Source organism: Pseudonaja textilis, chromosome 1, assembly GCF_049901715.1.
Source record: "Pseudonaja textilis isolate UNSWEBS1 chromosome 1, rPseTex1.2, whole genome shotgun sequence".
Lineage (NCBI taxonomy): Eukaryota > Metazoa > Chordata > Lepidosauria > Squamata > Elapidae > Pseudonaja > Pseudonaja textilis.
In genome coordinates this window covers 22,331,704-22,358,245 of record NC_141990.1, presented here as the reverse complement: position 1 = coordinate 22,358,245, position 26,542 = coordinate 22,331,704, and the positions used below count along the sequence as shown (strand labels likewise).

The following is a 26,542-nucleotide window of genomic DNA, read 5'->3' as shown; positions in this document are numbered from 1 at the left end:
TGCCTTCTGCCAATATGCCATGTGTTCTTCCAACATGCCATGTGTTCACTCAACATGTTTCGTTCCTGAATTAACCCATTTTCTGGGATCACAAAAATACATTCATGTTAACCAGGGGCGGGATTCAAATTTTTTAACAACTGGTTCTGTGGGCGTGGCTTGGTGGTCTTGTTATTGGCTGGGCGTGGCCAACTCAATATCACTCACATCGAGGCAGGCATCTCCTCCCCTGGCCTCTCATGATTGTGGGGATGCTGCAACAGTCGTAAGTGTGAAAAACGGTCATAAGTCACTTTTTTCAGTGCCATTGTAACTTTGAATGGTCACTCCACACAAGCAAAGTACCAGCAAAGGAGGGAAACAAACTCCAGAGAAGTTCCTGAGACAGGAAGTCTAGTCCTGCCAAGAATGTAATAAGGGTTAACGGAGAGGCAGTTTCTATAAGCAACACCAGAATGTTTCCTTCCTGCCTTCCTTACAGGATTAGGCCAGTAATTTCTTCTAATAACCGGTTCTCCAAACTGCTTAAAATGTTAACTACTGGTTCTAGCGAATAGGTGCAAACTGGTAGAATCTCACCCCTGATGTTAACTAGTCCAATAGGCACTACACACTAAATCCCACCAAAAACACAAACCAATATTAATCAAGTTTCTCTGCTCATAGCGCAAATGTACCAGTCTAAGCGTGCATGGTGTGAACGTAAGTGGCATTGGGGTGACAACAAACTTGCATAGCATGATTGGTTCCAGCAAGAGGTTTGAAAGGGGATCAAACTATGAGATATTGGAGGACAGAGCTATACTATGGTGCCCTATGGCACTGGCTGCATTGGTGATATGCAACATTCTTGCAACAGATATATGATTTTCTGCTGGCCCAGCCAACTTTGAAACAATATGGGCAAATAAATTTAATACATGCATACAAACATATACTACATACCATTAGGTGGCAAAATGTCATTGGCCAATCCTGAGGGCTGATAGAATGGTGGCTTTCCATCTGAGCAAAGGATCATTAATATGCTTAATTGTATCAGGTTAAGATCTAAGAGATGAATTAAACATAATGCTAAATTTGATGACTGTGTTAACTCTGTTTTATTGTGGCTTAGGGATGTCTAAATCCAGCCTGACAAGTTACTATCTAGTTGAAAGGATTCTGTAAGCTCAGAAAATGCTTTAATTCAATAATCAGGTTCATTTGCAAGAATTCACCTACATCTGTTTTCCAGCTCCAGGTGTGATGATTGATTCCATCTTCAATCATGTCTGTTCACCTGGCTCTTCTGTTTTTTTCTGCTCCAGTTGTTTATTTCAAAAACACACTTGTTTCCATCACATGCTTTCCAAGTCAATGGATTCCTGCAAAATCACAACTTGACTGTGGCAGAAATGGGCAGCCGGTAAATCATTAATCATCTTCCAGTTCTTAAAGCTACAGCATGCAATCTTCAGCAACAAAACAGTAGCTGACTTCACAGGTTTCACTAAGCCAAAATGTGACTTGCTCCCTGAAATGTACTCTGTTTTAATTACTAAATTATAGCTTGTACCATATTTTTTTTCAAACTTGTCGACTTTAAGATGTATGGACTTCAACTCCCAGAATTCTCCAGCTAGTGGGCTGGGGAATTCTAGAAGCTAAAGTTCACACACCTTAAAGTTGACAAGTTTGAAAAATACTGCACTAAAACTTTAAAGGGTAGCTGATAAAATTCAGCTATTTTCACAAGTCATTTTCAATGGGGGAAATTGTTCTTTACGTTCCAGATGGCAGCTGCCTTTAAAAAAACCTTTAAATATTCTTTGGATGCTCCAGTTTGTACTGTATAGCTTTCCTTTCCTCATCATTGGGGTAAGGCAAGGGTACATTTGTAAAGTTATGCCGAGGCCAAGCAGTTTTCATGAAAGAACCAAATTGTTATCCTGACTGATGAATATGAAAAGCATTTCAGAGCAGTAATGGGGGCTACATATGTTCTAAGAGGAAACACAAATCTGCATATAAAGCTGTGTTTGCTAGGTGGTTTCCTTTCAGACTTAGGAGCAAATGACCATTCAGTTTTATTCGGGCAATTTCTCTGAATTCTAACATTATGGAACAGGGAATTCTCTGACTATATCCGTGACCCACCCACAATGCATTAATTATTAAATCATATTTATCTAGCCACCCATCATACATACTGACTCTGGCTGGCGTACACATTTTAGCAATATCCAGAGTGGTAAACAGTGGTCTTATTTTAGTTACCCATTAGAAAACCAATGTTCCCTAACCTGGTTTTCTCCTGTTGTGTCAGGGCTGCATGTACCCCAACCAACCTGGATGCCAATTTTGGGAATTGCAATCCCAACACTTTTGGAGCATACCGAGCTGAGGAAGAATGATAGGATTGTCCACTCCTTTGTGCTGGTCAGCTAGTGAACTTTGTTCCAGAGATTTTGGACGTGCTTTACCAGCAAAAAAGAGTCTCAAGACATGACAGAATGGAACTTGCTTACTTTTGGATTTTAAGTGTGGAAAGGGAACTTCACGAGGACAGTGGTGTCACTCAAGCAGGAAAAGCTCAAAGGGAACATCAGGCCAGCCATAAAACAAACTTGCATAGGAAAAGGAATCAAATAAAAGGTATTAAAGAAGCCCTTTAGACAAAAGCCCAAATAATTAAGAAAAGTAGGGAAATAAGAAAACCCTTACAAACACAAGACATGCCAAATCAGCAAAACAAACAGACAAGAGCTACAAAAAATATATATAAATTACAAAGGAGACAGACAGGAGATTGCCACAAAACAAATATAGGAAACCATTAAAAACTAAAAGAGATTAGCACAAAGCCGATAATGCAATCAAACCACCCCGCAAAGTTTGCCTTCTGCACCCTGCGGAGTTTACCCTCTGGCAGGGATAAGACAAACCCTGACAGGATTTGAAACATTAAGACACAAATACAAGCACTCACACACAAAAGGAGAAAAAGGGTATAAAAATCAGGGACTTACCATACGAAAGCAGCTAGCCTAGGAACGCAGACTTCTCGCTATCTCTCGCTTTCCTGAAAAATAAAAAGATCCAGCTTTCAAGCAGTTGTCTGTATCCTTGCGCCGGAGCTCTCCCAGCGGGAAAATCGAATCCTCGGAAGAAAGGCATTTTGACACCTTTCAACAGAGTATGGTTACTAAATTATAAGAATGGTGCTATAAAATTATTATGCTCCACAGGCTATCATTAATTTATCCATGGAATTTTAAAAAAATAAAATCACCTGAACAAACCAATTTGAACTAAATACACCATACATTTATTGAATTATCAAATTTAAGTGGGGAGTAGGAAGAAGTTTCAGTTCTGGCCAAGCTCTGGCTGAGTGGTTCTTTCTCCCCATTTTCTTTGTGGTTCATGTGTCTCGTGGGAGAACCTGTGCTCAAAAGCTACTTAAAGAAGGTCAGGCAAGGAACAGTTATTATACCAATTTTTCCTTGCTTTGCATTTGCTCTATGCTGCCTACTTGTAAATGCAGCCTGATAGTCAATCACATTAGACTGACAAATATTCCTCCAGGAAAAGATGCAAACAAGGCACAATGCTGGAATGGGGCTGCAGTTGCTTAAGATATTCACATTTGGGCACCGAACTATTCTTTTAAAGCTAACCTCTAAATACTCACTGACAACTCACTGACAATTATGACCTCAGAAGAAATATCAGTAATTAAGAGTTGGGCTGACTTATCTTAGGTTGAATCTGTGCACTTAATCTAATTGCGTCAAGAGGCAATGAGTTCCATAGATAGATTATGCTTTAATCTATTTTTTTTATTTGAACAGTACAGTAGGCTAGGCTAAAACAGGATCTGTGGTTCAACTTGTTGTGAAAATCAAGCTATAAAGTTAATAACAGACTTTATTTGTTTGGCTGCCTTTTTAATCATGCCGATTATGAGGAGACAAACAAACCTGAACTGAACCTAGGCTCAAGATTTAATACAGGGGTCCCCAAACTCCAGCTATGCTGGCTGGAGAACTGTGGGAGTTGAAGTCCACCAGTCTTAAAGTCGCCAAGTTTGGAGGCCTCTGATTTAATATGATGTAAGAATTCAGCCTTAACATTCTTGCACTCTTGTCAGAAAAGCCTGAAAGGAGGGAAGGAGCAATAACAGATCCTTGAAATTAAGATACTTTCATCTACATGGGCTGTGTAGCCACAGGGGTCCTTGATGTAAAAATAGGAAGCCATCAAGTGGGTGGAGCCTCTGTGGTGGGGGAAAGCAGCATCTGACGTCAGGGATCCTGCCAAATAACACTGCCCAGATTTTTCCAATGTGTGGCCCCCTCCCCCATCTCTACCACTGAAAGACAAGTTACTGAGAACAGTTGGCGGCAACTGATCAAGGCAACCGCCTGGAGCTGGGAGAAGTTTCCCTTTTTAGTAAGAATATTTGCATTAAAGAGGAGGAGGAGACTGGCTACTGGCAGGCGGGTGATTAAATATTCTGTTTATTATCTTTTTTTCTTCCTGAGCAGATCTGCACATCCCCGTTCCTTGTCTACACCTGCTGCATACATAATCATTCTGGGCACTTAACAGAGAACATTTCATCTTCAAAGCGGTTTCTAAAGATTCCCTAATGCATTAAACATGCCCAACACTTCCCTCTCATTTAAAGAGGGAAAGTAGCTCTGCTTCAGGTTTTGAGCTACAGGTCTCAGATCAACCTCTGCATGCAGAGAATTGATGGGTGGTTTTTTTTTCCTCTCTCTCTCTTTTTTTAAAAAAGGTCTAGATGAAAAAAGAAAGTACCCCTTTGACTGCATCTTGAGCTTCAAAAGTTCCCAGGAGAATCCTGAAGTCATTGGAAGAATATGTTAATGTTAATATGCAGAAGCAAAGACTTGGGATAGAAAGCCCTATGTGGAGGGAAGCATTTCGATCCATACAAAAAAAAGCACTCATGCAAGTATCATCTGTAACAGGGATCTCCAACTTTGGGCCCTTGAAGCCTGGCGGACTTCGACTCCCATAATTCCCCAGCCAGCAAAGCCTGATAGTCAATCACATTAGACTGCAAAGCTGACTGGGAAATTCTGGGAGTCGAAGTCCACCAGGCTTCAAGGGCCCAAGGTTGGAGACCCCTGATCTATAAGGCTACATCCACACAAAATACTTACCAAGGTAATGAAAAGCAGCTATAACAGTACAGCTTAGCTACTTTTGACCTTGGGGGTTATTTGTTTATTTTTTTGTGGCTTAATATAATCTGTAAATTCAAGCCACTTGATTAATTAAATGTATTAATTTATGTTGGATCATCACACAAGTCAAGGCAATGACTTAATTCAGAAACAGCTTAAACATTGGTGCTCAGGTTAAGATCAAATTAGAATTCTTTCCCACTATGGGCATGTCCTGGGAAGGAAAATCATTGTACCAGTGATGTAGATGACACATTGTACATTATTTGTCCTGTGGTGCAAATTATATAATTCACCTTATCTGCATGATATTGTGCCTCCTCCCATTAATTCACCTGAGACCAACTATTTTACTTCATGGGGATGGGAGAAGTTTTGAAAGCCCCACAGAGCAGATCTTTCTTGCTGTCTGCCCACTATAATCATGTCCCCAGTCCTTCATTTCCACTGGACTTCTCCCGAATCATCTGGGAAGGAGGACCAAGTAAGGCAGCTTGAACACACTACTCAAGTGTGGCTCTAGTAGGTGGGCACAGTCTCCTCCCAATTAACGGAACAAACTTTAACGTGGCTTTGGGATGCCAGCAATAGATATTCCGCCTGTTTTTTAACAGACCTGCAGCCACCATTAGTCTGATTCGGGTAGACTGAATGTGCCTTGCAGGAAGCAAGAGTTACATCAATGTGTAGTGGCATAATGTGGGATGAGAAACTGAAGATTCCCTGGGTGTGAATGATATTAAATGGAAGGGTATTATAATTTCTTTGGTAGGGGACAATTGTCATTATAGATTTTATAAGGGTAGGGACAACCTTCTAGGGAGAATATTATGACTGTAAACTTTTTTTTAATTATTATTTTGGTGCCTTTGAATCAGTGTTGGCTCCTAGATTGTCTGGACTAGTGTCTGCATTTTTTTTTTTGCAAGATTTCAGAGGCAGGTTGCCATTGCCTGTTTCCCAGGGAGAAGAGTGAGTGGCAGGACCAAGATCATCCAGTTGGGCTTCATGCATAATGTGGGACTAGAACTCAGCACTCTTGGTTTTAGGCTAATGTCTTAACCACTACAAGAAACTGGCTCTCCGTGTAAACTTTTCCAGGGCATATTCCCTTTACAAGCTTAACTTTTCATTTGTTCAGTAGCTTAAAGTAGTTTTTTCCCCCACAATTTTTGCAAATGTTAAGATGTGTGGACTTCAACTCCCCAAATTCCTCAACCACGCATGCCGACTGGGGAAATCTGGAAGTTGCAAGTCCACACATCTTTTTTAGTTACCTCTTGAAAAAAATAAAAAAAAACTCCTTTGAGACCACCATGACCCGGATGACTGAGAATCCCCAGACTTTCACACATCTTAAAATTGCTGCAGTTGAGAAACACCAGTTTAGACTCTAGCACATTTTCTGCAACCTACTGCTACAGCAAGAGGAAAAACCAAACTCAGCAGAACTATTACAGCCTTGACGGGCGGGGGTGGGGGGGTGAAGGGAGAGGATTTTTCCCGAAACCGGACTGAGAAACATCACCTGGCAACTTTAGCGCCCCAGGCCGCGCGGAGAAAGGCTTGAGCCTGGCCGTGAGGGAAGCCAGGGCAAGCCGGCCTTCTTCGCGCCAAGAAAACCAGCGCTGCACCGCCCCTCGGGCGCCTCCGCCCGTTCAGTCTCCACAGGTAAAAGTCCCGCCGAGCGCAACCCTAAGGAAGCTCGCCAGAACGCCGCCCCTCCGGCTCCCGAAAGATTAGGCCGTCTCTGCGCGCCTCACGAAGGGTCCCGCGGTCTCTTCGTCAGAGCGAGTCCCCCAACCGCCGCCTCAAATCCACTTGGGAGCCGGTGCAGGGCAAGGCGGCGCTCCGCGGCTGCGGGGCCTTACGCGCCTCTCTGTGGCTCCCCGGCAGCAATTGGGCGAGTAACAACACCGCGCTGCGGAGAGAGGCGGAGTTGGGGGCGGGGGGCGCTCGGAGCATCGGCGGAGCCCATCAAAGCTGACTGGAGCGCGGCGCCTCGCCTGGAAGCCGCGCGGCTGCGAAGGCGGCGCGCTTCAACTTCCCTCACCCAACCGGCCGGCTCGGCGCCCTTCCCTTCGCTCTGCCCCGCCCTGTGCTGGGTGTGTCCCGCCAGCGCCGGGTCCGCCTCTCGGGGGTTTAGGCGGGCTGCAACAGTGGCGCCCGGGAGCAAAGCGCCGGCCTCGGCGGAGAGGCGTGTGGGGAGCTGCCGCCGCTGGGCTACCGCTCGCGCGCCATGCGGCGCAGGAGGCGCAGCTAGCGGCAGCGATCCGGGGCGAGGAGCGCAGTGAGCATGGCCGCGCCTGTCCTCCGCGCCGGGCTGCTGCTTCTGCTGCTGCGGGCGATCGCGGCGCTCCTCTGCCAGCTGGTGGTGGCCGGCTCGACGCTGGAACTGCTGGGCGGCGGCGGCGTTTACGAGGCGGAGCGTGGCCAGGGCGGGCGGTGCCAGGCCATCGAGATCCCCATGTGCCAGGGCATCGGCTACAACCTGACCCGCATGCCCAACTTGCTGGGCCACGAGCACCAGCGTGAGGCCGCACTCAAGCTGGAAGAGTTTGCCCCGCTGGTGGCCTATGGCTGCCACGGCCACCTGCGCTTCTTCCTCTGCTCGCTCTATGCGCCCATGTGCACCGACCAGGTATCCAGCAGCATCCCAGCCTGCCGGCCAATGTGCGAACAGGCACGTCAGCGCTGCGCACCCATCATGGAGCACTTCCACTTTGGTTGGCCTGACGCCCTGGACTGCTCTCGCTTGCCTACCAAGAATGACCCGCACGCCCTGTGCATGGAGGCACCTGAAAACGCCACCACGGCTGAGCCTCACCGGGGTCAGGGCATGCTCCCCGTGGCACCGCGCCCTGCCCGACCTTCTGGGGATGGCCTCAGTGAGAACCGACCAGGCAGCAGTGCTTCATGTGAGAATTCGGACAAGTTCCAGTATGTCGCCAAGAGCCTGTCGTGTGCACCCCGCTGCTCCCCTGGAGTTGATGTCTTCTGGTCTCGGCGAGACAAGGACTTTGCTTTCATCTGGATGGCCGTCTGGGCCACGCTCTGTTTCGTCTCCACTGCCTTCACCGTCCTTACTTTCCTCCTGGAGCCCCACCGCTTCCAATACCCTGAGCGGCCCATCATCTTCCTCTCCATGTGCTACAACGTCTATTCGGTGGCCTTCATCATCCGCTCGGTGGCTGGTGCTGAGAACATCGCCTGTGACCGGGAGAACGGGGAGCTATACATCATCCAAGAGGGGCTGGAAAGTACCGGCTGCACCATTGTGTTCCTCATCCTGTACTACTTCGGCATGGCCAGCTCCCTCTGGTGGGTCATCTTGACTTTGACCTGGTTCCTGGCAGCTGGCAAGAAGTGGGGCCATGAAGCCATTGAGGCCCACAGCAGCTACTTCCACATGGCAGCCTGGGGGATCCCCGCTATGAAGACCATTGTTATCCTCACCATGCGGAAGGTGGCAGGGGATGAGCTCACTGGGCTCTGCTATGTAGGGAGCATGGACATCAATGCCCTGACAGGGTTCATCCTTATCCCACTCTCCTGCTACTTGGTCATTGGCACCTCCTTCATCCTGACGGGCTTTGTGGCTCTCTTCCACATCCGCAAAATCATGAAGACGGGCGGCACGAACACTGAGAAACTGGAGAAGCTCATGGTGAAGATCGGGGTTTTTTCCATCCTCTATACCGTCCCAGCCACGTGTGTCATTGTCTGCTATTTCTATGAACGTCTGAATGTGGATTACTGGAACCTGCAGGCCTTGGAGCACAGCTGCTCTTCTTTTCCAGGCCATCGGAGTGTGGACTGTTCCTTGGATGCCTCGGTGCCCACGATGGCCGTCTTCATGCTGAAGATTTTCATGTCCTTGGTGGTGGGCATCACCAGCGGGGTTTGGGTATGGAGCTCGAAGACTCTGCAGACCTGGCAGAGCCTGTGCAACAGGAAACTGGGAATGAGGACTAGGGGGAAACCATGTAGCGGGGTGACCTGCACCGGAGCGCACTGCCATTACAAAGCCCCTGCTGTTACGCTGCATATGACCAAGACAGACCCTTACCTGGACAACCCAACCCACGTCTGAAGTTGGACCAGCCCTAGAGAGGCACCTTTGAAGAGCAGAAGCATCAGAGAACACCACACGGTGTCATGGATCTGCCTAATGCCTAGCAGGTTTCAGCAGACAGCATGGCGCTCATGGGAGGGTTGGGTGAGGGCTGGAAGAGGAAGGCAAATGTGGCTGGAGAGAGGCCTCAGCAGGTTTGGAGGGCATCTTTGCAGTACTTGCTTGGGACCTCTCCTGCGGATTCCTCTCTCTGCCTCTTTCTCAAGTAATGTTTTTTCCACCCTAGTGTTACGGTTTAGGTGTCTCTGTTTGCCAAAGTCCAGCAACTACTTTTAACATTTTATTTTGGGAAAGGATTTGTCCAAAATTATTTAATTCTGTAATTTATTTTAGTTTCTTTTTTTTTTTTAAAGTAAGTTCATTAGCTGAAAGTAATAGAAGAGGAAAGAGAAAAGCAATAAACTCTGGCTGTGTTATTTCAATTGAGGCTGCTGCTGTTTGCAGAAATTCAAGAGGCTTTGGAAACAGCTGTTGCAAAAGAAGGGGAGGGGGAAACATTCAGGCACAGCCGTCTGAAAGTCTACGCAGGAGGGTGAAGGAGGGAAGGAAGGAAGGGGGTGAGCGCCCCCCCCCCCTTCCCGATATCCTGCAGGATGAGTTGGGCTACAAGACTACTTACTAGAGCCAAAATGCAACTGGTCCTTTGGCCTTCTGAAAGTATCGTGCCGGGGGGGGGGGGGGGGGGGGAGAGTGGTTTCAAGCAGATGAAGCAAAGAGGCAGGAGGCTCTCAACATATTTTTAGTCCAGCTGGAGAGTGACAAAGCAGAGCTGGCTGTGCCAAGGCTATACAAGGCATCGTGCAACCAGCCCCCTCTTCACACATCCCGCTCGCTGCCAATATGCTGACCTTCAGCTCATTCTACGGTTGAAATCCAGGCAGGCAGCTGCTTGGGGCTTGTGAGCCTCTTGTGCCATGACAGTCCACTTTTCTTGGGCTAAGGGTTTAACCAATCCACCTTCTCTGCTATCTGCTGGAGACCCAAGGACACAAGCCTTGAGTTTTTCCTGGGCCTTGAAGGCTGGGAATTCATGGATTAGGAAGGCAGGGAAAAGCCATCGATCCAAATGGCTGTAATCTCTCCCAGCTCTACCTGAAAATGCTTCCCACCCGTGCAAAGCTCTGGGTGCTCTTACTAAGTTCTTCATCTTTTGGGACTGGTAGAACCGATTAGGGCAAGAACCCAAAGGTAACCGGAAGCTGCGGGGTTAGGGTTAGGCAGAGTATCTCAGAGTGCTGTGTTGTAGCTACCATGGCAAAGCTACTACTCAGAATGACTCTAGGCCAGGGGTCTCCAACTTTGGCAACTTTAAGGCTTGTGGATTTCAAATCCCAGGAATTCTGGGAATTGAAGTCCACAAGCCCTAAAGTTAGCTTTGCTGGCTGAGGAATTCTGGGAGTTGAAGTCCACAAGCCTTAAAGTTAGCTTTGCTGGCTGAGGGATTCTGGGAGTTGAAGTCCACAAGCCTTAAAGTTGCCAAGGTTGGAGACCCCTGCGCTAGGCCATCCCTGGGACCGATGGGGTCATGCTTGTGAATCTCCTTTGCCGAGTGGTATGTTTAGAATGACGGGGCTACTCTTGGAGTTGGCTGAGGGACCCTGGTGGAAAAAGAAGCAGGGAGCTCGCCTGAGCCAATCTGGGTTGCCTGAGGTCACTCCTTCAGGCACTCCAAACAGCCGTGCCATCCAGAAGCCGGATTAAATCACACAGCCATGCTGGGGAACGAGGACACTATTCTAGCCCCTCCCTTTCCCATTCACCCTCTAATCTAGGCCCAAGAGTAAAGAATAAAGACCGTGATGGAAGAAGCTGGATGTGCTTAGCCTTGGGAATAGAAGATAAGCTAGTAGAGATAGCCCTCGACTTAAACAGCTTGTTGTAATGTGCCATGGTGGCACAGTGGTTAGAATGCAGTACTGCAAGCTACTTCTGCTGATTACCGGCTGCAGTTCAATAGTTCGATTCTCACTGGCTCAAGGTTGACTCAGCCTTCCATCCTTCTGAGGTGGGTAAAATCAGGATCCAGATTGTTGGGGGCAAGAGGCTGACTCTGTAAACCACTTAGGGCTGTAAAACACCAAGAAGCGGTATAGAAGTCTAAGTGCTGTTGTTATTTTGTGACCATTCAAAGTTACAAGGGCACTGAAAAAAAAAAGATTTATGACTGTTTTTCACAAAACCGTTGTAGCATCCCCATGATCGCATGATCAAAATTCAGACACTTGGCAACGGATTCCTACTTATGAAGGTTGTGGCGCCCCAAGGTCATGCGATCATCTTTTCCAACTGTCCAACAAGCCAGATCAAAGGGGTAGCCAGTTTAACAACAACTGTGTCACTAATGGAACAATTTGCCGTGACTCACTTAACAACGGTGGCAAGAAAGGTGGCAGATTGGGGCAAAATTCACATCACAAATGTCTTGCTTAGCAACAGGAATGTTGGACTCAAAATGTGGTCATAAGCCGAGGACTATGTACTTTTCCAAGGGGGTAGATCGTGAAATATTAGTTGCCAGGTACAGGAAGGTCATTTTTGATTGATTATTATTTTTAAATAACCTGTTTGTGGAACAGCAGTAGTTTAGTTTACTTTATTGTCATGGCACTTCGTACAACAAATTAAATGCCATCTTCAGTATACATTATGACTATGAAAATAAACACAAACACACATCCTTCACACTCCACACATTGAATTGAAAAACCCTGACACCACACCAACACTGCACTATACAGTAGAATTCAACAGAGCTACTGCCCTGGGATAGAAGCTATTTTTCAGCCTATTTGTCCTTGTTTTTATTATCCTGTACCATCTGCCAGATGGTAATAGTTCAAAAAAAGGGTGCCCAGATGAGATGGATCTTTGAGAATGTTTTGAACTTTCTTAAGGCAGCGGGAGCTATAAAGCTCTTCCAAAGAGGGGAGAGGGCAACCAATGATCTTCTGGGCAATGATGTTAATCCTCTGTGCAATTGGCACTGTGCAATTGGCAAACCATACAGAGGTGTAGTAAGTTAAGATACTCTCTATGGTGCAGCAGTAGGAGGGTCACCAGCAGATTGCCCTTCGCTGGATTTATTTATGCACATTGGTCAAAATGCTTCCATTTGGATTCCTTCAGGGAGCAAGGTGTTGATCTTGAGGGGGTCCCTTCTCTTGAGTTGACAATGTTTTTCTGCTTTCTGCTTGCCAGGAAAGAACATCCTACCGCAGGCCACAGCTGCCTGTACCACTTCACACACACACACCACACCCCACCCCCAGCAGGACCGATAAATAGCACAGACACGGACAACACACACCCTTCCCCAGAGAGCAGTTGGCCACCTGCCAAGATGGAGCCAGTTGCTGACGGGGGGGAGGGGGGGACCACTGTTTGCCAGCCATGCGGGACGAGGCAGACTGGAAGCAGGCCTCTGGCGGGCAGCTGCTGATTTTGGCACGCCTGCCTCCCCCTCCGGGCCTGCCAGGAGCCAGCCTTCCTGGAATGAATAATCCTTTCCAGGCTCCTCCACCCCCTTCCAGGTGATTTGAACTGGTGCCTCACGCACTGACGGCCAGAGCCTCGATGGCGTGAGTAGGGTTCAGTGGGAGGCAAGCAACGTTTGGCATCTGGCGACGTGGGATCCTTCAGCCATCAACTCCACAGGGCTTTTGATGCTCCTCACCCCTCATTTTGTGGGGAAGAGACTGCAGTGGCATTTCCCCCTGTGGGTGACAGAGGGATGAGCAATGAAATAATGCCAAGCTCTGGTTCCATGTCCTTTTGTCAAAATATTTTTATTTATTTACTTATTATTTATAGTTATATAAGCAAAGAGCCTGCCCTTTATAAGGTCCCTTGGAGAAGATCGCAGCCTTTAACTAGAGGAGGGAGAAGAGATTGGAGAACTTATTCACTGCCCCTGTTCAGGGGCACAGAAAGGCAGATTTCAGTCCATGGATGCCAATGTCTAATAAAAGTCTAAAATTTCCAAAAGAAATCCATCATTCCGGAGCCTCCAGCTCAAACAAGGATGGTTTGGCTGCTTCCACACAAAAGAGAGTCAAGATTCTAGAGTCTGCACTTGCACAGTGTGTTCACTTTACTCAAGATCTTTGCACAAAAGGATTGAGGGTAATCTATAAATGAAATGCTTATTTATACCACACTTTATAGAAGCAGGGGGTGAGCAACAGGGCACTAATGAGTTCCAGTGTACGTTCAGACACTTCCATTGGCATCTGCCACCTCCCTACACCAAGGAGAGAACCAACCTAGAACTAAGAAAATTCTGAAGTGAGAAATTCTGAATGGTGAAAATAAATGAGGGGAATGCTTGCCTTCAGAAGTTGTGGGTGCTCCATCGCTGGATGTGCTGTCCAGACAGTTTAGAGTTAATGGGATTTGGGATAGTTAGGTAGGACTTGTGAGCTGTCCCCTGAAGGGAATGTATCATGGTAAATGTAGTTAAGGTATCCTGGGAAATGTAGTCCATGACATGTGGCCACATCTGTAATCTTGATTGGTCACTAAATTGACCCTTGTTGGGTTGGGGGAGGTTCCCTCACTCTTGTCTGAACACAGCCTCATGGTGGCAGCTTTACCCGCTGCAACTATGGGATGAAATATGGGATAGAAAGATTAATATCGTTTACACTATGATTTCAACTATGCAAAGAATTGGACATTAGATGCATCTCGACATAACTGAGTCACCTTGAGGATACTTACCCTGTTTCTCCAACAATACGGCCTCCCCCAATAGGAAGTCCCAGCATGTTTTATAGGCATGAAATGAAATTAAGCCCCTCCCCCCAAATTAAGGCCTATATTAAAACATGCAAAATGGTGGGGAATGGTGGGGGGGCTTGCCGTTAGGAAGTACTTTTGTTGCACACCCGGATATGGTGCTGCTGCATTGACCCTGATACGAAGTGCCCCACCAACGCCGAGGTCAACATCCAAGCCGTCGCCGCCCGCCTGAAGATGCAAGGAGGGGGGATTAAGTCACCCCCGAAAAGACAGCCTAGCCATTTTTTCGGGGCTCAAAAAAAAAAAAAAAAAGACCCAGCCTTATATGAGAAACAGGGTAATATAATCCAATAAAAGAAACTTTGTATGGAAGAATTTGTGGAGTTATTCTATCTGTCTTTATATTCAGCAAGTGAATCATAAGACAGAATACTGGAGGTTTTCAACAAGAGACTGGACAACCATTTGCTGGCTGGGGAATACTGGGAGTTGAAGTCCGCCAGGCTTAAAGTGGCAAAGGTTGGAGACCCCTGCTCTATAGGAGTCATCACGAGCCCAGGTGTGGGCTTTCAAGAGACTCCTTTAACTGATCAAAAGTGAGATGCTGAGAAACATCTCCGCTATGATGAGGCTAGAATTACTTTGATCACAGTTAGAAAGCCCCCTTCCCTCACCACGGCCACCAGAGGCAGCTCATAATAGTTCTTTGGCAGGGAAATGCCTGTGCACAACCTCCAAATCCCATGGTTTCATCCCTATTGCATTTTCCTAACTCTCCCATGACTGCAACTTGCTGAACTCAGAAAAGATGGGAGATCAAGATTGCCTAGTGTGCAATGTTTCTCAATCAAGATGTGTGGACTGGCTGGGGAATTCTGGGAGTTGAAGTCCGCATATCTTAAAAGTGGCCAAGACTGAGAAACACTGACCTGAAGAGATGGAAGCCTGGATTCTCAGATACTCCTAAACCTTACCATTGAGCCATTAACATCCCAATGGATACTGAATCCAGCATCTTCCAGTTAATCCTCTGCTCACACCACCCTTTTCACTTCAAGACCTAAGTCCACATTGTACTTTTGCACACCTTCCTCTAGCCATCAGTCTTACTTTCATATGTCACTCTGTTTTTTAATGTTTTTATGGTGTTTTCAGAAAAGGAGAAGGAGGGTTTGCTGTAACATCTGCCTCTTGCCCCCCCTCCCCCGGGAACTGACACGCTCAAGCCTGCTCTGGCAGAAAGGTGTCTTCCTGTACTTCTGTTGCTCTTGCACTCAGGGAGGGCCTCACTTTGAAGGCGTGTCAAAGGAGAAGTGACAACTACTCAGTGACTGAATTTAGACAAGTTGAAAAACCTGGGCAGTGAATTAACCATGTTCTGGATTCACACAATACACTGAATTCTACTCTAATTAAGTTTATAGATAGTCTGAGTTTATATACCACAATAATGTTGAGATTCTAGAAAGAGTGCAGAGAAGAGCAACAAAGATGATTAGGGAAGTGGAGGCTAAAACATATCAAGAACAGTTGCTGGAATTGGGTATGTCTAGTTTAATGAAAAGAAAGACTCAGGGTGACATGATAGCAGTGTTCCAATATCTCAAGGGCTGCCACAAAAAAGGAGTCAAGCTATTCTCCAAAGCACCTGAGGGCAGGACAAGAAGCAATGGATGGAAACTAATCAAGGAGAGAAGCAACCTAAAACTAAGGAGAAATTTCCTGATAGAACAATTAATCAGTGGAACAAGTTGTAAATTCTCCAACACTGGAAATTTTAAAGACGAGATTGGATAACCATTTGTCTGAAATGCTATAGGGCCATGATGGCGAACCTATATCACGCGTTCCAGAAGGGGCACACAGAGCCATCTCTCCAGGCACGCCAGCTATCACCTATTGCTGTTCCACGTACCAGCACACGCATGTGCGCCAGCCAACTTGTCTTCGCATGCACGGGAGTGCCAGAAACTGGAAGAGCAGCTCCCCAGAGTGCATGCACATGCTGGCCGGCTGGTCTTCGCACGTTCATGTGTGTTAGAAACCAGAAGACCAGGTGGCCGATGTGCATGTGTACGCTGGGAAGCCAAGCTTCCGGTTTCCTGCACCTCTGCACATGTGCGTCGGGGAGCTGCTCTTCTGGTTTCTTGCATGCGCACATGCGTGCACATTCCCATTTCAGCACTCAATGCTGAAAAGCTTGGCCACCACTGTTATAGAGTTTCTTGCCTGAGCAGGAGGTTGGACTTCAAGACCACTAAGGTCCCTTCCAACTCAATTATTCTGTTATTTTATAATCCACAAACACCCCAAAAGACAACAAAAAAATATCAAGATTAATGCTAAGAATTTAGCACATTTTAGCAGATCTTGTTGTTGTTGTTTTTTTGCTTGAGTTTGTTATGAGATGACAGCAAGGGTGTCCACAGGGCAAACTCAAAAAAGTAAAGATGGTGGCCAACTTCACCCAATTTTTACATGCTGTGCTGGGTGGATCATTGACTGAACTCTTATGGCTGCCATGCTGACCTTTTTGTTTTTTTGTTTTTAACCAAAACCTGTGGTCACACCTGGGAGGCAAGTAGAGGCAGCTTTTTGGAGCTGAGAGAGGGAGGTGATGTGGAAGAGGGTGGCCCAAAGACGTGTTGTTGGGTTTGTACCCATTCTGGTCTTCTCTTGAGGTCGCCCCCATCACGGTTGGAGGAGATTCCAGGGGGGGAAGCATTCTTGAAAGCCCAAAACCATATAAATTCAGCACCATTCATATCTTGCTTGCAGCCCTGGCTTGTATTTTGTTCAGCAAAAGATTTCTTATAATCACACTCTGCATTAAGTTGGGCTTCCTTTTGTATCAAGGAAAATCCATTCTCTGCAGGGGAGAAATTCTGCCCAAAGGACAACTTTCCTTGATTTAATAAAGGTTTCCACCCAGAAGCACAAGGCATGCAGCTCCGCCCAGTTTCTCTGAGAGGTCATCCTGAGCCCAGTTTGAAGCTTCTGTCAGTCAAGCTCTAAAAAGAACCATTTTTTTAAAAAAAAATATTTATTTGCTGTTAAAGGTCAGATTTTTTTTTAGGCTGCACTTTCAACTGATTCCAAATTCAGCACTTGTGTAGGTTTTGGTCGGTGTGCTTGGCACTGCTGCCGGTTATAATTAACTCCTTAGTGGTTTGGATCTCACATATCTCAGGAAAGGAAGCAACATCAAATGCAAAGGAATAGGACACAGCTGTTGCCATGGCATGGTCAAAAAAGCCCAGCCATGACAGTGCAATCAAAGCTCTGGTGCTAACAAAGCTTGGTGTTTTTTTTAATGTGTGTTGCAATGGACATTAAAAATGGGCTGAACTTCAATTGCACAATTGTAGCCATCATTTTAACTTTTTGGATCATGTCCTACAGACATCCCTGTATAAGAAATATCTGGCTCAATTGCTGCAGTTTAAAAAGGATCTTAGAATTATAGTTGATCACAGATGGGCCAGCAGTGTGAACTGATTGTGAAAAAAGACTCCATGGTTTGGAACCAGGTTATCTCTCCCCAGTTACATCTACCTGGCCCAATAGAGTGAGAAGGCAGGTTATGTTGTGGGACTTTTCTACTAGGTCCTTGGTGGCTCCTTCTCTGCAGAACATCATTCCCCTGGAGATATTCCCATCTTGATATTTTTCCTGAACTATTCCACAGTTTATCAAAGCCTGACTTGGTCCAGATGGAACACAAGTCTTTCCTGGTGAATAAAACAAAGCAAACACAGAGCTCAGTCAAAAACTGGCATCAAAGCTGGCATTCTGTTAACTATATTCTTCTGTGCCACCCTTCAAACCAAAGACAATTTCACAGAGTCCAGGAAAGCCATCGAACACAATCAAAAGGACCCAAGAACAAAGCCCCCTCCCTGATTTCACTCCCCGCTAACCTCCCCAAATGTGCAGTATATAAAGCTCCCTGGAAGTGCTACTACAAGTTGAGGGAAATGTGCAATTACACAATGAGGCAGCACAGCTATCATTCATCTTTCCAAAGAAGGCCCTGCTTGACCTCCAGCCCACTGTTGTTCTAACTGCTTTCATATGAAACTGACCCTTTTTCCTAAGAAAATCTGCCTGCCATCCCTAGGGCTGTATCAGAGGGATTTCAAGTAGGAGCTAGTAGTCCAGGCCAAAGGGAGGAAGCTGCCAAGGAGGAAGGGATGCTGCCCTTGGTTCTTCCACTCTCTGCTGATAAATAGACCAGGGCAGTGTTTCTTAGTCTCAGCAGATTTAAAATGGGTGGATTTTAACACCAGAAATCACCAGAAAATCTGGGAGATGAAGTCCACTCATTTTAAAAGTTGCTAAGGTTGAGAAACACTGCACCAGAGCACAGGGGATAAAGTTTAAAGCAACAGTCCCAGAGGTGGTATTCAGCAGGTTCTGTCCAGTTCTGGAGAACTAGTAGTGGAAATTTTGAGTAGTTTGGAGAACCAGCAAACACCACCTCTGACTGGAGATCTTACAGTATCCTTCCCCTGCCAAGCCCACAGAACCGGTAGTAAAAAATATTTGAATCCCACCACTGAACAGTCCCCTGGTGATTTGAGAGCCCAAACCAGGACTTGAAACAACTCAGAGGGAGGCAGGCATAGAATATCATGCAAAAAGGAAGCTCCAAACTGGATTTGGGGAAGAGTTATCTGTTTGCAAGGTAAACAGGTTTAGATTCAGTCTCAAAATGGTCAAGTGGAGTAACCTACTGCATGACAGACCTGCATCTGGTGAGACAAAATGATGCAATTGTTCTTCTCTGGTTGCTGTTAGGAGCAAAGTGCTCCAGTTTGCAACAGGACATCACTGTGGCCAATTCACAAGCACTGAAATGTGCACAACTGTGGCAAGACACATGACTTGGCAAATAGACCAGAGGAGAACAAACGGATGGGTTCATACAAAGCGTCAAAGCAGTTAATTCAGGAAGCAAGCTCAGTCATTGGGTTCTCATAATTCATTGAAGTATAAACATGTGGGTTTGCACAATGTGCTTAAGCCACAACCAGTAATACTAAGGTTGGCAAGAACCCAGCTTAGCAGGCTGTGCGAATGCAGCTGCTGGTCCCTCCAGATTAAGGGAGTTGCATGAATCCAGACTTTGCGGGAGAACAGATGCTGCTCCCACCTAAAGGACTTGAAAGATTATGGAGAAAATGCAGGGAGAAGAAATGGACAAGACAAATACATACACACCACAGATAATTAGAAGGCATATGGTCATAGGAATGTTGGAAGAAATATCCATCTGGTTCAGTTCCAAGTGGGCAGAAAAACACTGGAAACATGGAGGCTGATTGGAAGATGGTTTATGGATGGACAGGGCCACATGGGTTTGAGGTCCTGGGCAGCTGACCACTTTGAGTGGAGAGTGAGAGCTATTTATAGCCTCTCTTGGGGTTTGAACTTGAGCTTCCTGTTCCTGTACAAGAATATGTATTCTATTGGCTGCTGTCAAGACTCCCATGTGGCTATGCAGGGGTCATAGCTGAAGTTGTCTGAGAAGTTTGGTTGAATCTTGCTGGGTGATGCAATGTCCTTAGGAAATTTTGAAATGCAGGAAGCCCTGCTGTTATATGGGTAGAGGGCTAATCCTATTATGTCCTGAGGATTCAGATCTTAATCCCATTACCCTGGAGCTGGAGATCTTTTGTCTTGTAGATAGGCTGGCGCAGCCTTTTTTAATGTGCACCAAAATATCTGCTAGGGCAGTGAGCTGGGTTTCTGGGTTTTTTGTTTCCTTTAAGATTTTTATTTCTCTTTTAGGGGAAATATTTCATCCTGCCTTTTTAAATATTTCCTAAAATATTTCATTCTTCGAGGAGGGGTGGGTGCTAACTTTCTACAGGAAGTTATAATGTTTGGAAAGTGAGACATCTATAATGTTATCATCCTGGATAATTATTAATGAGTAACAGAATAGTACCACCTGAATTCTTATTTTGTGTGGCAGGTCTGGGCCCTTAATACAATCTTTGAAATCAGAACAGAGAGGAGGAGAATGGAATGGAATGGAATGGAACGGAACAGAACAGAACAGAACAGAACAGAATAGAATAGAATAGAATAGAATAGAATAGAATTCTTTATTGGCCAAGTGTGATTGGACACACAAGGAATTTGTCTTGGTGCAAATGCTCTCAGTGTACATAAAAGAAAAGATTCATCAAGAGTCAAGACTTAATAATAGTCATAGGGTACAATAAGCAATCAAATCATACTAGGAAAAAGTCAATGGAAATCGTAAGGATACAAGCAACAAAATTACAGTCATACAGTCACAAGTGGGAAGGGCTGGGTGATAAGGAGTGATGAGAAGGTTAATAGTAATAGTAGTGCAGACTTTGTAAATAGTTGGACAGTGTTGAGGGAATTATTTGTTTAGCAGACTGATGGCATTTGGGAAAAAACTGTCCTTGTGTCTAGTTATTCTGGTGTGCTGTGCTCTATAGCATTGTTTTAAGGTTAGGAGTTGAAACAGTTTATGTCCAAGATGTGAGGGGTCTGTAAAAATTTTCACAGCCCTCTTTTTGACTCGTGCAGAATTCAGGTCCTCGGTGGAAGGTAGGTTGGTAACTTTTTTTCCTGCAGTGATTATTTTGCAGAAATGAGCCCCCAAACAAGACACGTTTGGAAAGCTCTTCTCCTTTGCTTTTTGGCAAGTTGATATAGTCTCCAAGGCAAAGTAATTATAACCAGGAAGGTTATAATCATTGTGGTCAGTGCCTTAATTTTTCTAGGCAATGTCACCATTACGTGCAGAAATCTCTGAGCATGTCCTAATGCTGCCTCTATAAATCTTGACTGGTTTAGGAGATGACCTCAGAACAAAGCCTTTGAAGAAGGAGAAAAAAGAAAGAAAGGTGCCAAAACTAATGATTGGAAGAAGTAATAAATCTGCAAGCAAGGATTGCTTTGTGACAGTTCCCCACCCCCACCCCCCTTTGTATCCAGGAACAAATCAGTGAGCATAACACAAACACACCAGGAACTTTGGCTGCAAAAATGGGTTCTGCAGATTTGGAAGATGGAATCTGGTCACCTTTGAGTGTTCACTCTCACTCATTGAGTACTCATAGAATCATTCTGGGTTGAACAATGGAGTAACTTTTCTTCATCCAAAGTGGTAGCCACATAATTGTGCCTGCGGTGGAAAAGCTATTAGTTTCCTCCTTTTCCTCTGGTATTTATTAATCTTCCAGTGCTTGCATATTTCAGTATAAAAAGGACTTTTGTTCATTTGTATAACATCATGATGAGATTCTTGGATTTCAGTCTTGTGGCATGATCTAGAATGAGTTTGAATTGGTGACTCCTGAGGAAGTGGGCAGATTCTCTGCACTGTTACGTTTAGCCACCTGTTTATTGGATCTGGCTGTCTGGTTATTAAAGCAGCCAGAGAGGTGCCCTATATAATTGGATCCATACTGAAGTATCATCCTTGCTCAGAGGGGATGTCAGCCATGAAGGAGGCAGTGGTGTGCCCCCTTCTCAAAAGGTTAGTCTTGGACCCAACATTTTTAGACAATTGCTACCCTTGTTAGGAAGGTATTCAGCCAGTTGTTGCAGAGAAACCCTGGAAAAAAATGAATTATCCAGATCCAATTCAATTGAGACTCAGTCCAGGACTGAGACAGCTTTGGTTGCACTGATTGATGACCTGTGGTGGTAACAGGATGGAGGTGGTATATCCATCTTTTTGTTCCACAGTGGCCTTTGATACCATTGGCCCACAGCATATTTCTGGAATACAGTGGGAGTTGAGGATGGGAAGCACTGTTTTATCTTCCTTCCTTCCTTCCTCTCTTCCCTTCTCCTCCCTCCCTCTCTTCCCCTTCCTTTCTCCCTCCCTCCCTCTCTTCCCTTCCCCTCCCTCCCTCTTCCTTCCCAGACGGTTCCATTTATTTCTGATGGAAGAGAAGGGAAGTCATCCCCTAGTCCTTTCTTATGTGAGGTGCCACAGGGTTTGATCTTCTGGTCTAACATCTATATCAGGGCTATCAAACTCCTGGCCCATGGGCTGGATGCATCACGTGCTGGCCACACCCATGCCCAGTTTAATGAAAGGGGAAAAGGTCCTGATATATCATGTGATGCCTCCATGACACCCCTAATCTATAAGATGCTATGGCTGAGGTCACCTACTAGAGATTGCCCAAGTAAGGCTGTTTAACTTAAGCTTGGAGGCTATGTAGGCCTAGGTGGGAAGAAGCAGACTCAATCTTACTGAAGACTCAATCTTACTGAAAGTTATTACGGTCTCCTAACCCCAGGGAGTTATCTTCTATATTCTAGAATGGAGTAGCAAACCCACTTACCCCCATTCAGGAATGATGTGCAATCTGGTGGACCTCTTGGACTCACAGCTCCTGTTCAGAGTACAGCTTCATTGGGTGTGCAGTTGTAACCCTTGTAATATATATTACCTATAAAGACCCATATGGCATGAGGCCTGTTACTTGTAGCATCATTTATTTCTTCTTGCTCAGCTGGTATATGTTGGAAGTGTTGGCATTCTCCAGATTCCTTCAATTAAGCAGTGATGTTTAATAAAATATCCATCAGGATTTCAGTCCCTTCCCTGCCCTCTGGAATGAGGTCCTCCTGAAATTCATTTGGCTAGCATTTTGTTGGCATTTCATAAAGGCCTTGAAGACTTGTTTGTTCTTCTTGGCCTCGGCTTAAATTGGAGCTCCTTATTGGATATTTTTGGGGTGTATGTTTCTGCATAGTGACCAGAACCCATTTTGTTTTGATCCAAATTTCATTTTTATTTTTATTGTGAACTATTTAATTCAATTCACGCCTGCCTGCCTCTTTAGAGTTGGAGGCAGGCAGGCGTGAATTGAATTAAATAGATAAATATATATTTCAACTGTGAGATGTATATACATCTATGCAGTTTTCTTGGTATAATATAGGTATTTTGTTTCTTGATATTCAGTTTTAGTCAACAGCCCAGTTGCAGTTCCCTACGCAAGTGCTACACCCTACCAACTCTGTTCAGCTTTCTAGATCAGCCATGGTATATTAGTCCCCATTTCAGAGTGTACTGCAGTATTTACTACCAATCTTGGCAACATGAAGACTTCAATTCCCAGAATTCTCTTCAAGCTGCCAAGGTTTAGAAATGCTGGTTTACAGAAATGAACCTGGGAGGAAGTGATTCACTTTTGGTAATGTAGAAAGCTTGAATATTCATAGTTTGTGTCATAAGGAAAAAAGACTTAAGTAGAATTTCCATGTGCTTACAACAAGCAGTAGCTGGTGGGCAATCTGCAAAATTATGCCCATTGTATCAGAAAGAATTAGTAGCAACTGAATGATTTAATAAGAGATGAATTATAGGGAGATTTCACTTTATATCCAAGTGGCTGAAATACTGTAACTATTGTCTAGTTATCCATTTCCTTCTACTGCAGAAAATCACCTGGTCACAACTTCTAACTCCTGTATATTATAGCATATTGTGCAAACTCGGAAAAATGGTTAGTTCAATAACCAGTTTATATATGTTGCATAAGCACCACCAAAATATAGAACTGTTGTGATCTCAGTGCCCGATTTAGGCAAATACGTTATCCTGCAACCAACAAAGCACTTTTGAGTGATAATACAATTCCATGAATGTTAACTTTACGTAGAAGACTTGATTTCAAAGTTTCTACTCTATAGCAACTGAATAATATACTAAGATCCAGGTCTTTATATTGGCACCCTTGGCATATAAAGGTCAGGCATAAACATTATCCCTATTATAATTCTTTCATGACAAGACATGCCGCACTGAAAGAGGCAGAAATACCCCTAGATTTCACTTGGCAGATCATACAGTATAAGCAATAGAGGTGAATGTTGCTGGCTGGGGTGGAGTGAAGGAAAGGGGAGTAGCCATCTTTCTGCACAGACCACACTATCTGTTGCCAGCATTTGCGATATACACTGCTCAAAAAAATAAAGGGAACACTTAAACAATACAATGTAACTCCAAGCCAATCACACTTCTGTGAAATCAAACTGTCCACTTAGGTATCAACACTGATTGACAATCCATTTCACATGCTGTTGTGCAAATGGAATAGACAACAGGTAGAAAACATAGGCAGTTAGCAAGACATCCCCAATAAAGGAGTGGTTCTGCAGGTGGTGACCACAAACCACTTCTCAGTTCCTATGCTTTCTGGCTGATGGTTTGGTCACTTTTGAGTGCTGGCGGTGCTTTCACTCTAGTGGTAGTATGAGACGGAGTCTACAACCCACACAAGTGGCTCAGGTAGTGCAGCTCATCCAGGATGGCACACCAATGCGAGCTGTGGCAAGAAAGTTTGCTGTGTCTGTCGGCTTAGTGTCCAGAGCATGGAGGCGCTACCAGGAGACAGGCCAATACATCAGGAGACATGGAGGAGGCTGTAGGAGGGCATCAACCCAGCATCAGGACCGCTACCTCCGCCTTTGTGCAAGGAGGGACAGGAGGAGCACTGCCAGAGCCCTGCAAAATGACCTCCAGCGGGCCACAAATGTGCATGTGGATGCTCAAACGGTCAGAAACAGACTCCATAAGAGTAGTATGAGGGCCCGACGTCCGCAGGTGGGGGTTGTGCTTACAGCCCAACACTGTGCAGGACATTTGGCATTTGCCAGAGAACACCAAGACTGGCAAATTCACCACTGGCTCCCTGTGCTCTTCACAGATGGAAGCAGGTTCACACTGAGCACATGTGACAGACGTGACAGGGTCTGGAGACACCGTGGAGAATGTTCTGCTGCCTGCAACATCCTCCAGCATGACTGGTTTGGCAGTGGGTCAGTAATGGTGTGGGGTGGCATTTCTTTAGGGGACAGCACAGCCATCCTTGTGCTCGCCAGAGGTAGCCTGACTGCCATTAGGTACCGAGATGAGATCCTCAGACCCCTTGTGAGTCCATATGCTGGTGCAGTTGGCCCTGGGTTCCTCCTAATGCAAGACAATGCCAGACCTCATGTGGCTGGAGTGTGTCAGTAGTTCCTGCAAGATGAAGGCATTGATGCTATGGACTGGCTCGCCCGTTCCCCAGACCTGAATCCAATTGAGCACATCTGGGACATCATGTCTCGCTCCATCCATCAACGCCACGTTGCACCACAGACTGTCCAGTAGTTGGGGGATGCTTTAGCCCAGGTGTGGGAGGAGATCCCTCAGGAGACCATCCGCCACCCCATCAGGAGCATGCCCAGGCATTGTAGGGAGGTCATACAGGCACGTGGAGGCCACACACACTACTGAGCCTCATTTTGACTTGTTTTAAGGACATTACATCAAAGTTGGATCAGCCTGTAGTGTTTTTTTCCACTTTAATTTTGAGTGTAACTCCAAATCCAGACCTCCATGGGTTGCTAAATTTGATTTCCATTGATATTTTTTGTGTGATTTTGTTGTCAGCACATTCAACTATGTAATGAACAAAGTATTTGATAAGAATATTTCATTCATTCAGATCTAGGAGGTCTTATTTTTGTGTTCCCTTCATTTTTTTTGAGCAGTGTATTTGTGTTGCAGAAATCACCAGCAAACCTCAGAAAGCATCTGAGATTAGAGCCTAACGCACTGGGATGAGGTCTTCCTTTCTTGCAGTCTTTCAAAGTATTAGTTTCCAAAGAGAGCTAAGAAAATTGGGTGAATATTGGAAACCCTCAGCTGGTCCATCCCATCAAGAAAAGGGTCAAGTCTCAAACAACTCTATAAAAACCACATAGCCACCCAGAGCCCTGGAGTGGTCTCCATTTTCTGAGGCAAAGTTTTAGAGAAATGTTTCCAAGACAACTTTGTATGCAAAAGGCTTTGTTTGAAAGCATCGGCTTTTGCATATAAAATCTGTCTTCAAGCTTATGAAGTCTTCTATTTAACTTCTTGGGAGAGCCCCTGCTAATAATACAAAGGTGCTTGTTCATCTGCCAAGGGACCATCTAGTCCAGTTTTTAATGCCACCCAGCAACAACCTGACACATACAAGAAACTCTCAAAAGAACAGATACCAGTCCTCTTCGCCCGCAGTTAGTGGTTTAAGGGATGGTTCCCCTAATTCACAAGATTACGTATAGATGTAACAGCCTCCCTCTCCTGTACCCCTAATTGCTGTGTTCCATTTTAAAATTATTTTGGGCAGTGACCATATTTTGATGGCCACAATGTTTTTACTGAGTCTGCCACCCTGCATTTGATTATTTTAATGAATCACTTTTTTAACATACTTTAGTTAGAAAATAACTGTCATTTCCATAAGTTTATATATCCCTAAAATATCCCTTAATAGCCCCAATTCCCACAATATTTCCTTTAACATATGAGTTTGATTTCCTTTAAACCCACCCACCCCCCAGCTGCACAATATCCAATTTAGGTACAGAGGACTGGAATTCAATATTCGGGGCATTTCCATAGATGTATTAGAATCTTATATCA

The 26,542-nt window shown here is 45.3% G+C and overlaps 1 protein-coding gene and 1 long non-coding RNA gene across 2 annotated transcripts; one reads left to right on the top strand and one right to left on the bottom strand.

The window, feature by feature from the left end:
• Positions 1 to 1,075: 1,075 nt before the first annotated feature.
• Positions 1,076 to 10,017, bottom strand: LOC148127523 (uncharacterized). The gene is made up of 3 exons (XR_015742511.1): positions 9,956 to 10,017; positions 3,012 to 3,064; positions 1,076 to 1,367 (listed from the first exon to the last, which is right to left on the bottom strand). It is a non-coding gene; the product is annotated as an uncharacterized LOC148127523 (long non-coding RNA).
• Positions 6,867 to 9,758, top strand: FZD9 (frizzled class receptor 9). The gene has a single exon (XM_026708459.2). The coding sequence runs from the start codon at positions 7,498 to 7,500 to the stop codon at positions 9,292 to 9,294; it is 1,797 nt and encodes a 598-aa protein (XP_026564244.1). The 5' UTR covers positions 6,867 to 7,497; the 3' UTR covers positions 9,295 to 9,758.
• Positions 10,018 to 26,542: the final 16,525 nt, after the last annotated feature.